Genomic DNA, 12903 nt, shown 5'->3' with positions numbered 1-12903 from the left:
GCCTCTGTAACACTAACAGAAATCCACAGGTATGGTGTGGACGATCTTTTTCTTTCAGCTTAGTCTAGCCAAAACACCAAAGAAAACCTTATGTGGTTGGTTTATTTCAACTTTGTCATTCCATTCCCAAGATCAAGAGACACACACACACACACACACACTCATGAGTCTGTCTCCTGAATTTAGAGCTCTTGCAAAGGACCACCTACGATCCAATTTACAAATTATCCTCATGATGTCACCTTAACTTTTTATTCTTATGCCATTAAATGTGTTTGGGCTGGAAACTATAACTACTATAAAAGGACATAGTTCCTCCCTTTAGAATGTGATCAGAGGAGCATTCTGGCAATGAGAGATAGCAAGCACATGACAGAAATTACCTATAAAACCCAAAGCCCTTACCTTTGCTCTGAGGGGGGTTTTGGCTCCTATCCCTTAGGACATTGATTTCATAGACAGCACCATACTGTTCAAAGAGTTCCCTCAAATCCTTCTCAGACCAGGTCCTCGGAACCTGGCCCACAAACATCTTGATAGCATCAAGATCCGGTTGGTCTGGGTGGTCCAGTGTGCCGTTCATTTTCTTTGAGCTGCATGAAACAAAATATAGCTTCTATTACGTATTCATGGTGCTCTCCAGGGGGATGTTTCTTTTCTTTAAACATCTCAACTACTTCCTGAAAAAGTAGGGGGAAAGAATTCTACTTCTTTTTACTACTGCCATTCAATATACCAGAGTTCCCTGGTCCTCCCCTTCACCCATGGCCATGCCTTCCATTAGATCCCAAACTGAAGTCACATTCTGATTAGGACATCCTGGGTTTTAACTAAGGAACCAAGCATCACTCATTCCTTGTCTAGCATGAGAATTCTCAGACAAACTTAAGAGGTAAAGTTTCTAATGCAAGTTTTCATAGTTTTAAAGCACAGTTAACAAAACTTTTAAAAATGTACATAAAAATCACAAAGGACTATTGATTATGGAATAAGATTCAGGACTCCCAATGTATACAATGACAGGTAAAAGTTTTCTTTCAGCAGACATTAGAACAGAAGCACTTGATTTCCAAGGCCTGAACTAAGAAGAGTGAAACAATGTTGGCCCGGGGCTCCTGGCTCGCTCAGTCTGTAGAACATGTGACTCTTGATCTCAGAGTTGTGAGTTTGAGCCCCACTTTGGTGGGGGTTGGGTGGGAGGGTGGGAAGAGGAAGGCATGTGCCTTTTAAACTGTCACAATCCTATCACATCAAACTTTTAATGCTCCTACTTAATATCTTCATTTTTATCCCTCCCACTACCAAGAACCTAGGGAGATTCCTTCCTGGACTACAAATGTTTCCAATCAGAATGAATTAAAGTCCTTCTCCTACCACTGCCCAAGATCTTACTCTTAGCCTTAATCTCAACCATTAACAACTTAAATTCCAAATAGCTAGCATTGTTAACTTTTCTGTTAGTGTCTGCTTAATCCAGAAATCACTTCATCATATTCAAATTTGCCATGTCCTAATATAAACACTAAATAAAATGCTAGTTTTCTAGCAAAACAATAGTTTTTCCACCACTGTTATCTTCTGAACAGTATCTGAAGACCCATGAAAATGCTGGATCTATACAGGTAGTTCAACCTCTGTATTTTAATTCCTGTATTTCTTCTTTAAAAAGATCTGATTGACAGTGTGTGCATGCGTGCGAGCACGCACACACAAGCACAGAGGGAGCAGGGGAGAAATTCGAGCAGACTCTCCATTGAGCGTGGAGCCCGACTCAGGGCTCTATCCCATTACCCTGAGATCATGACCTGAGCGGAAATCAAGAGTCAGATTCTTAACCGACTGAGCCACCCAGGCACCCCATTAATTCCTAAATTTCTTGTAACTGAACACCCACAGGGACTATTACACGTCACCTTGCCTGAATCTAGCACTAAATATCAAAAGTGTAAGACAAGTGGCATATACAGACCAACTCTTGTCACGATGTCTGTAAAGGTTTCCCATACTCTTTCAGGTTAGTCAGTCTCGTCAGGACTCAAACAGTACTAAGTTCCCACCTTCATTATAGTATTTACCACCTTTTAGCATCATCTGGCTGTATCTACCTCTCCCAACTAGACTGATAGTTCCTTGAAGGCAGAACCTGTTTTACTGGCTATTCATTCTTACAGCCACACCTGGTACAGCACCTGGTTCAGAGAAGTACTCAGATCTGGGATGGGAGCAATTTCTTGTTCTCAATAACCCCCCCTTTAATTTAAGCAACTAATCCTGATAAAAAGGAATGCTGTGCACAAAGAGGGCTCACGAATTAAAGATAAGCTAGTATCGCCTGTGATTATTTGATTCTCACAGGATCGATATCTTTTTTTGCCCAAGTGTTTTGAAATGCATTGTTTTATTGGCTTTCCTTTACTAATTCAAAACCAAGTGTGGCAAGTTGTTGTAAAAATATACTTGCAGTTACTTTTAGAAGCTTAATCGCAATGTTCTAACAGAAATCATGCTACTGTGATAAATAAAAAAAACAAAAACAAGCCTCATGACTAATGAAACAATGGTGGTCGCTCCCTACAACTTGCCTCCAATAAGTTTAATTATCATTTTATTAAAATGCTGCTGGTCTTTAATCATATTTCTATTCTAGGGAGGGTTAAGAGAGAACCCAAATGGTGCTCAGAATATGTCTTGATGATAAGGACGCTGACACTATTTTTGAAAAGAGGTGGGGGTTTATCAATTCGTAATTACATTGGAGGCAACAGCTCTCAGTCTGTCCCTTCCTTCTATATTTGTGTGCCATTTCTAAATTTTCTACATCACAGTTTAGTGCAAAAGCATAAGCACAGTCAATATATATGAATTATGGTTTATCCAAAAGTACAGTGGAGACTTGGCATTCTAGACAAATGCCCTTTCTCTTTACTCTCCAAATCCTTCTCCATTTCTTCATGTCTACCCACTCCATGAACCACTGTTTCCCCCCCGTGTACAGCAATTCATTAGCTGGAAGAATCCCCTAGACCAGTGCTATTTAAAGTGCCTAAGGAGGGTGCTGGGGGGCTCAGTCGTTAAGCGTCTGCCTTCAGCTCAGGTCATGATCCCAGGGTCCTGGGATCAAGTCCTACATCGGACTCCCTGCTTAGCGGGAAGCCTACTTCTCCCTCTCCCACTCCCGTTGCTTGTGTTCCTGCTCTCGCTATCTCTGTCTCTGTCAAATAAATAAATAAATAAATCTTTAAAAATAAAAAAATAAAAAAAATAAAGTGCCAGGGCGCCTGGGTGGCTCAGTTGATTAAGCGACTGCCTTCGGCTCAGGTCATGATCCTGGAGTCCCGGGATCGAGTCCCACATCAGGCTCCCTGCTCAGCAGGGAGTCTGCTTCTCCCTCTGACCCTCCTCCCTCTCATGCTGTCTCTCATTCTCTCTCGCAAATAAATAAAATCTTAAAAAAAAAAAAAAAAAGTGCCTAAGGAGCAGAGGAAATCTTCAAACTTAACCCTTTAGAAACTTTTACAGCAATTGAGCTAAGTAACTTTATATATATATTCCATCTAGTGATAATAAAAAGATATGAAATGCAAGCTTATGCCTTATTTTGTTTTCCTACTAAAATGTTTTTATTGTGGTTTGTAAGTCGGGTGGCAGCAGACATAGAACACTGTCCTTCACCAATCTGAGAAGCACTTCTAGAGTGTAGCAAATTATCAGGCCAGGTTGAAGATGCTGTGGACATCAGGTAACTGGAGTTTCTGCACTGACTTATTCCTTCCTCTAACAAACAGTGGGCACTTAGTTATACAGGCCTGACACTATGTGGAATGTGGTTGTTGAATAAGAAAAATGTGGATATCAACTGTTACTGTGTCAGAGAACAATGTTCTTCTATCCTCAACCTTCCACACATAGTTCCAGTATGCATGTTGTCCTTAGTTAAAAGTCACCACTGCACAAGTCACCTGGGGACAAGACTCTCAGTGTGATATGGCAAGGACCCCACATCATCCACGTATGGCATTTTACTCCATATATCACTAAAAACACTCTCAAATGTGTGCCTTACCTCCCCGTTGATGGAGAGCTCTTCAGAGTCCGTGATCATAAATTATCGCTATTTATTTTATTTTTTTAAAGATTTTATTTGACAGAGAGAGAGACAGCGAGAGAGGGAACACAAGCAGGGGAGTGGGAGAGGGAGAAGCAGGCTTCCCGCGGAGCAGGGAGCCCGATGTGGGGCTCGATCCCAGGACCCTGAGCCGAAGGCAGACGCTTAACGACTGAGCCACCCAGGCGCCCCAAATTATCGCTATTTATTATGCCCACTCAAGAACCAATGAATTCAGCAGCCCCTCGGAGAAGGACCTATACTGTCCCTGTCATTCCTAAGAGGCAAGTCTATGGAAATTTTTTTTTTTTTTTAAAGATTTTATTTATTTGACAGAGAGACAGAAAGAGCACAAGTAGGCAGATTGGCAGGCAGAGGGAGAAGCAGACTCCCCGCTGAGCAGGGAGCCCCAGGTGGGGCTCGATCCCAGGACCCTGGGATCATGACCTGAGCTGAAGGGAGACGCTTAATGACTGAGCCACCCAGGCACCCAAGTCTATGGAAATTCTTATCCTCTGTGAAAGTACTGACCTGAGAGTAGGATGGAAGAGAGGAAAAGCAGGGCCCATAGCAGTGAGGGAAGGAGAGAGATGAGGCGGCAGCAAGTGTTTTAGGGGACAGGCACAGCACCAACCCACCTTTTTTAATGTTTCTGGTAGCAACTGGCAAATCATTAAGAATAAGAAATTATGAAAAACCAAGACCAGATGCTGCCTTGTCTACCCTGATTCTTGACAGAACATGCCCCAGGAAAATAAAACAGAGAACCAATCTGGAAGAGAGACAGGAGAGAGAAAACTTATTTTCAAAGCACGTATTTGTTCAGAATTCTTAAACCCTCTTTTCTCTTTCTCCTATCTCTCTTTCAAAACCTCCTGGCCTATAAACTGTGGAAAGAGCCAAGATGTCCATCGACAGATGAATGGATAAAGAAGATGTGGTGTATATATATACACAATGGAATATTATGCAGCCATCAAAAGGAATGAGATCTTGCCATTTGCAACGACGTGGATGGAACTGGAGGGTGTTATGCTGAGCGAAATAAGTCAATCAGAGAAAGACATGTATCATATGACCTCACTGATATGAGGAATTCTTAATCTCAGGAAACAAACTGAGGGTTGCTGGAGTGGGGGGTGGGGTGGGAGGGATGGGGTGACTGGGTGATAGACACTGGGGAGGGTATGTGCTCTGGTAAGGGCTGTGAATTGTGCAAGACTGTTGAATCTCATATCTGTTACCTCTGAAACAAATAATGCAATATATGTTAAGGAAAAAAAAAAAGAAGAAGAAGATAGCAAGAGGGGAAGAATGAAGGGGGGGAAATCGGAGGGGGAGATGAACCATGAGAGACATTGGACTCTGAAAAACAAACTGAGGGTTCTAGAGGGGAGGGGGGTGGGAGGATGGGTTAGCCTGGTGGTGGGTATTGAGGAGGGCACATTCTGCATGGAGCACTGGGTGTTATGCACAAACAATGAATCATGGAACACTACATCTAAAACTAATGATGTAATGTATGGGGATTAACATAAGAATAAAAAAATTAAAAAAAAACTAATGATGTAATGTATGGTGATTAACATAACAATAAAAATTAAAAAAAAAAAAAAACTTCCTGGCCTAAGTCCCAGCTCAGGGGGACAGAGTTAATGTTCTGTCCCTCTCTCCCATCCCTCGACCCCAGCCAACTAGACCAGGGGGTGGATCTTAACCCAACAAACTGATCTACTGGCTAGCCAGAAATCTAAGACCTATGCCTAAAACAGAAAGATAGGCCTGGCCAATCAAGTTCCTTACCGCTACACTGAGCAAGTCAATAGCCACTGGCCACATGTGGCTACTGCACAGGACAGCAGAGGTAGAGAACATTTTTATTATCACAGAAAGTTCTACGGCACAGAACACTGCTCTAAAGAATCTGGAACTGGGGCGCATGGGTGGCTCAGCTGGTTAAGCGTCTGCCTTCGGCTCAGGTCATGATCCCAGAGTCCCGGGATCGAGTCCCGCATCAGGCTCCCTGCTTGGTGGGGAGTCTGCTTCTCCCTCTGACCCTAACCCCTCTTGTGCTCTCTCTCTCAAATAAATAAAATACAATGTTTAAAAAAAAAAAAAAAAAAAGAATCTGGAACTGGTTAACAGAAATAGGCAGTGGTGAAGTCAGAAGTGGGAGAGTTGCAACTAGAGATAGCATAAGTTGACAAAACGGCAGTGGCAAGAGATAACAGAGGTCATCCTATGACATAGATGAAGGTTGAAAACATGATGCCAAGTGAAAGAAGCCAATCGCCAAAGGCTACACGTTGTGTGATTTCATTTATGTAAAATTTCCAGGACAGAACAATCTATAAAAACAGAAAGCAGGTTAGCAGGTGCCTAGGAATGGGACCTGGGGGTGGGGAGGATGCCTGCTAATGGGACAGGATCTCTTCTTGGGGTGATGGAAGTGTTCTGGAATTAGACAGTGGGGACAAGCTGCAAACTTTGTGGATATAGTAAGTCACTGAACTGTGCACTTTTAAAAGGGTAAATTTTGGGGCGCCTGGGTGGCTCAGTCGTTCCCTGTGTCTCTCTCTGTCAAATAAATAAAATCTTCAAAAATAAATAAATAAAAGGGTAAATTTTATGTTGTGTGAATTATTATTTATTTTTTTAAAGACTTTATTTATTTGATAGAGACACAGTGAGAGAGGGAACACAAGCAGGGGGAGTGAGAGATGGAGAAGCAGGCTTCCCGCAGAGCAGGGAGCCCGATGTGGGGCTCGATCCCAGGACTCCAGGATCATGACCTGAGCTGAAGGCAAACGCTTAACGACTGAGCCACCCAGGCGCCCCGTGAATTATATCTTAATGTGAGAGAGAGACAGATACAGAGCAAGAGGAGAAAACTGGCTGGAAGGGCCGTGGCAAAGCAAAGCCGTGCTGCACCCACAGTTACGAGGTGGGTGAAAAGCAGAAGTAGCAGCACATGCAGAGAGAGCAGAACATGTGTCCAGGGCCAGAAAGATGGGAGTTTCCAGGTCTTCCGGCTGTGGAGTTCCTGATTACATTACAGTCTGGTCCATGTGTGTCCTTACAAGAAAACCCTTTAATGTATCCCCTAGCTCGAGTGAGTATCTGTTCCTTGCAGCCAAACAGGCTGGCAAATACTACCTTTATATCTGTTTAAAAATCATTTCCTTGGGGGGAACGAAATGGGTAGAGGGGATTAAGTACAAATTTCTAGTTACAAAATAAGTAAATCATGGGGTTACAGCATGGGAATTTGGTAAATAAAACTAGTAACTCTTCAGGGCGCCTGGGTGGCTCAGTTGGTTAAGTCTCTGCCTTCGGCTCAGGTCATGATCTCAGGTTCCTGGGATGGAGCCCCGCATCGGGCTCCCTGCTTAGTGGGGAGCCTGCTTCTCCCTCTCCCTCTGCCGCTCCCCCTGCTTGTGCTCTCTCTCTCTGTCAAATGAATAAAAAACAAAAAACAAAAAAACCCACAAACTATTAACTCTGCAAGGTGACGGACAGTAATTAGACTTGTCATGACCATTTCACAATACAAATGTCAAAAACTGTGCTGCACACCTGAAACTAATATGTCAATTATACTTCAATAAATTTTTAAAAATCATTTCCAAAACCTTTCATTACTCATTTTTTCTCTCTCACCCCTTCTCACTACCTGTTGACCTTCATTTGTTCATTACATAAACAGAAAAATTTCAGATACTTACCAAACCTTCCAACTCCCCAAGGGGCATAAATATTTGCTGCTTCCTGATCTCCAGCCACCCACCCACCCCTATCAGGTCCCTCTCTGTGCTGTGGAAACTGGCATAGAAGAACATGAGACTAGAAAGGACCCAGAAACACTGGCCTGAATTACTTACCAGCTGTTCTCTAGTGCAAACCAGACAAAATGCATGTATGCTGGAAGGAAGAACTTCCATTTGGATAAAGGGAAATCTTCCTGTTAGTTGGGATGTTAGGTACTAGAAAAGGCTAGTAATAAAGGTTTTTAAATCACCTTTCAGCAACTGACCAGGCTAACAATCTGCTTGTGAAGGTTTTCAGCCTTTTCTGAGGAAGGGAGATAACATCTGGAGACTTTAATTAGTAACTACCTTTATAAAAAAAAAAAAAACCTCACAGGGCTTATCATTCATTCAGCTGTATTTCCCAAGTTCCTACTATGTGCGAGATACCACACACTCTAGGGGCTATAGAAGGGGACTGAGCAACACTGCCCTGAAGGCAATGGCACTGAACAATTGGAAGGACACAACTATAATGCCCTGCAAATATTTTCACAGATATATACAAGTTCTGTGAAAGAAAGTGACTAGGATAGTTTTTTTTATTTGGGGGAGGAGGGAAGGGGTTTAAGGTGAATGGACAGAGGAGCTGGAAACACTGCTGTATAGCATAGAATGATGAGGGCATGGTAAGAACTCAGAAAAAAGAGATCAGAGGAGAGCGAGACAGACAGCATCAGAAAGGGAGAAAAGGACCTGAGAAAGTTAGGGGAGAGTACACAAACATTTTAAAAGATTAGGAAAAAAAGAGAAAACATTAGAAAATCAATGAGAATAAACAGATAGGTTGGAGAGACCCAGTGAAGAGCTTTTCATGTGATACTGACAGGCGTGGACTTTATTCCAAGATTTTTAAACAAGGAAGTGATCAGATTTATCTTTTAAAAGACACCTGGCAGGGGTGCCTGGGTGGCTCAGTTGGTTAAACATCTGCTTTAGGCTCGGGTCATGATCCCAGGGTCCTGGGATAGAGCCCCACATCGGGCTCCCTGCTCATTGGGGAGCCTGCTTCTCCCTCTTCCTCTACCGGCTGCTGCTCCCCCTGCTTGTGCTCTCTGTCAAATAAATAAAAATCTTAAGAAAAAAAATAAAATAAAAAATAAAAGACACCTGGCAATAATACAGAGGATGAAATAAAATGGGAAAATACGGAGATTTCCATACAAACTAGCTCCTAAGATTAGGGCCCAGTCTCAGGCAATGCTGAAAAATTTGGGGGCAGGACTCATAGAACTTGGGAGATCCCTTGATAAAAAGATGAGGAAAAGGGAAGAAGTTACTGATCACTCTTGGGTTCTAGTAGAGACAATCTGGGAAAGTGTTTTTGCATGGGAAGTTCAGGGGACATTGGGTGATTAAATACAGAGATCTGAGAATCAGAGAAGTACACTGGTACCCCCTTAAGCCAAGGGAAAGCCAAGAGAAAAGGGCCTGAGCTATAACTCCTGAACAACACTCAGCTCCTAGGATATAAGCAAAGTAAGAGGAACCAGGGAAGCTGAAGAGTGGTCAGAGCAGAATCAAGGACATTGTTAAAAATAAGAATAGGAATGGGCGCCTGGGTGGCTCAGTTGGTTAAGCTACTGCCTTCCGCTCAGGTCATGATCCTGGAGTCCCAGGATGAGTCCCGCATCAGGCTCCCTGCTCAGCAGGGAGTCTGCTTCTCCCTCTGACCCTCCCCCCTCTCATGCTCTATCATTCTCTCTCAATAAATAGATAAAAATCTTAAAAAAAAAAAAAAATAAGAATAGGAACTACAGTTCAGGTCCCCCGACCCTTCCACACCTCCACCAGCCATTCTTTCTTCTCTTCTTTGTTGTAAAGAAATTTTGAAAAAGATACATTGCTCAATTATATTCCCAGGCACGTCAAGTCTCCTACTAATGAGTTAAAAGAAGAGCTGAGAATCCAACAAAAAAGTGGCAAACACACCATCAAGAACTTCCTTATTAACTCTGTGGTGTTTTGGCATATAGTACCCATGGGAGTGGGCCCGAGGACTTGCAATAATGAGAGGGTACCTGAGGCAGGCTGGTTGGTCTAGGGGGCAAAAATAAAAAGAGGATATCATTAAACTTGATTTTAGGTCCAAGGCTGATACCAATTGTCCTCAGGCAAGTCAGCTATAGCCTCTCTCAACTGGGTTTCTCATCTGTAAAAGGGGCAATAGCCTGTGACCAATTAACTTCCTGAAGCTTTTGTAGGATGGAGGACTAAACAAATGCAAACGTACTAGGGAAGAAATGATGCGATGGTGTCCCATCACCTCTAACAGAATGAGCTGCATTCAGTCCATTAGCTCTCCAACTTTAGTGTGCATGAAAACCACATGGGACACTGCTAAAATACAGATTCTGGGGTCCTATTCTAAGCATAAGACTATCTGGGCATGGGTCCAGGGATCAGCATTTTTATATTCCAGGTAACTTTCCTGCAGTGATCTGTGATCCAGATTTCATAGGATACTGAACTAGTCTAACCTCGTGAAAGATGAGAAATCAGGCTGAGGAAAAATGCTGTATCTAAGGGCCGAATAAAGGCAGTGGCAAAGCATGGAGAGAAACTGTTACAATGAAAGACAATTTGAGCCACAAAGTCCTCTTTCTAAGGAGACATATCTAGTACATGGGAGTACTTCTATTATGTATTAAGTCTTTATGGTGGCATTCATTGTGATTTCACCTGTTATCTTCAGCTAAAATAAAATTTTAGCAGTAAAGAACTTGCATAAAAAGACACATCTAAATTACCATTATTTTTGGATACTACAGAGAAGGCATAGCATCCATTTCAAAGGAGCAAGCCAGCTAACTTTGAGATCCCCCAAACTATTCCAAAGAGAACTGTTTAGAATATGCTATTATCCACACCTGTTCCACATAATCCCAAGGGTAAACTGATTTCCAATGGAGGTCCTGATCTCAAGGCCTTACACTACCACCACCTGTTATCTAGGGACTACTCTACCATTTAATATTCTTGGCTTTGAATAACCTAAGGCTCATCTGCTTGAGGTTTCAAGATACTTTGAAGCCTGGTTAAAGTAAGTGAAATCAGGAGTCAGAAATGTGTTCTTCTCTACCAAGTGCAGAATTCAGGTTCCCTGAAGCTACAGCTCAGGGCCAGGTTAGCAATTTAGCTGTGTACAATGGCAGCGTCACTTCCTGAACAGTACTGCACACTGGTTAGATTTCTCATTCCCATGTTGAAAATTTGGGCAAACTGCCAATCAAGATTGATCCAGTTTTGCTTTTTTGGGGGGGGGGGTCAATCTGACATCCCTGAAATCATGTATTGTGTTGCATTTTCAATTAGACTAGGAAAAAATCAGAGCCCAGGGTTACAGTTTAGATGCCAATACAGCATTCTGTATACATTACTAAATACAGTCTAGTAACCAGTCTCCTCTGTGATCTAAGAATTTGATATAACTTCCCAAAAGATTATTTGAAATTGCATACCCGATGCAAAGCAGTAAAGCTAAGGTTAAAAAAAAAATACCTTGGAATCTATCATATGGGAAAACACTACAGCTTGAAGGATTAGAGCCAACACACTTGAGTTGATGTTGCTGCTCATATATCAAATACACCCTTCTGTAGAGAACTTAGTTATAGCCCCAAGGAAATCAGCAGTGATGAGACAGAATCAGACTACAATAGAAAATAATAACAGTGTGGACTTTGGCTTCCTCACCCAATTTTTTCTTCCCTCTTTTAGGGAAAGGGACCAGTTTCATCAAATAACAAAGAAAATAGCCCAGTTCCTCTGCTTATGATAAAAATTAGACAACAAAAATACTTACACAGGACTGGAATTCAAAGAGCAATGATCCACCATCATTTCTGGAAGGAAATCCAACTTAAACGCAGCCATCACCTCACTCTCCCCTTCAGAAGCCAATGATATTAACTTGCTGCACTTGTCTGATCCACAAATACACACAGCTTTAGCTTCCTGGGCCCCACAAAAAACACAAAGTGGAAAGAGGAGCTCAGGGAAACCAGCAGTAAGTGCCACAGATACAGGCAGGACTGGGGAGGGGAAGGGGAGTACTAGATTAAAAGGGGGATGTGAGCATGTGAAGGGAGGCTCAGCCCGGCACACAATGAAAGTGCTGATGCGCCAGGCTGGGTTTGTGTGATTTTCCCTGGCGAAGCAGTACTAAGTGCACTGTCAGATAAATAGGGTGTCAGATCCATGAAGATAGCAGTGGCTAACAGAGCAGAAGAAACACAAACTTGTTTCACATCCTCCAAACTCCTTTCTGCGAATCAGGTTTTGAGGGGCCCCAAAGCCTAAAACTACCTGAAGCAAAAAACAAAACAACAACAACAACAACAAAAAAAACAACAAAAAAAACCCCAAAACCAAAAATGAAAACCGCTAAGGAAAAAAAAAGAAAGCTCACCTCATGTGGTCTGAAAATGTTTTTGGAAAGGAAAACTGGGTTGTTGGCCTTGGTTTAAATTTAGTTGCCATGTGCCAAAGACAGCAATGAGCACAGTGCTGGGTCCAAACTAACCTCAGCATAGTCGCATAAGGAATGGTTCAGACCGTCAGAAGCAGGCCAGAGGCCAGCTGGCTGAAGAACTGGTCGCCAAAAACTTAAGGCCTCACATACTAACTACTACCTGCACTGGACCAACCCCGACTTCTTGATGGTGTGCTGAGAGCAAATGTGCTCCCTAATGGTTCCTCATCAGAGTGAAGGACTTTTTAAAAATTCCTGATTCAGTGACCTTCATTAGGTGGGAGAGGCAAAACTTTACTCTGAATCTTATTTTACCAGAAAATTTAAAAAGCAAAAATAAAAATGGAATAGTAATATTCTGCCTTTTGACAGAATACTAGGAAACAAGGTCTCTTCTGTTGTTCGACCTTTCCAGAGAAACAAAAACCACCAGAGTGATGATAATGAGAAAGAAGCGGGGCCCACTAGGAGCAAACACTCAAACACGTAAGGGAAGGACAGAGGAATGTAAACTAAGT

The 12903-nt window shown here is 42.5% G+C and overlaps 1 protein-coding gene across 10 annotated transcripts in view; it reads right to left on the bottom strand.

Annotated features, from left to right (window-relative positions):
- The window catches only part of CELF1 (CUGBP Elav-like family member 1), a 35136-nt gene extending 22918 nt beyond the window's left edge, over positions 1–12218 (bottom strand). For 8 of the 10 annotated variants that reach the window (XM_044919283.1, XM_044919278.1, XM_044919282.1 and 5 more), the window contains exons 1-2: positions 11717–11864; positions 406–593 (exon numbers count right to left, since the gene is read on the bottom strand). In XM_044919283.1, the coding sequence (XP_044775218.1) occupies positions 406–593; positions 11717–11787 (259 nt within the window). In that variant the 5' untranslated portion in view covers positions 11788–11864. Of the gene's footprint in view, positions 1–405; positions 594–11716 lie in introns of all 10 variants that reach the window. The other 2 variants (XM_044919275.1, XM_044919284.1) reach the window with 2 other exon arrangements.
- Positions 12219–12903: the final 685 nt, after the last annotated feature.

This window comes from Neomonachus schauinslandi, chromosome 11 (genome assembly GCF_002201575.2).
Source record: "Neomonachus schauinslandi chromosome 11, ASM220157v2, whole genome shotgun sequence".
Taxonomy (NCBI): domain Eukaryota; kingdom Metazoa; phylum Chordata; class Mammalia; order Carnivora; family Phocidae; genus Neomonachus; species Neomonachus schauinslandi.
This window is presented reverse-complemented; position numbering and strand designations above follow the sequence as displayed.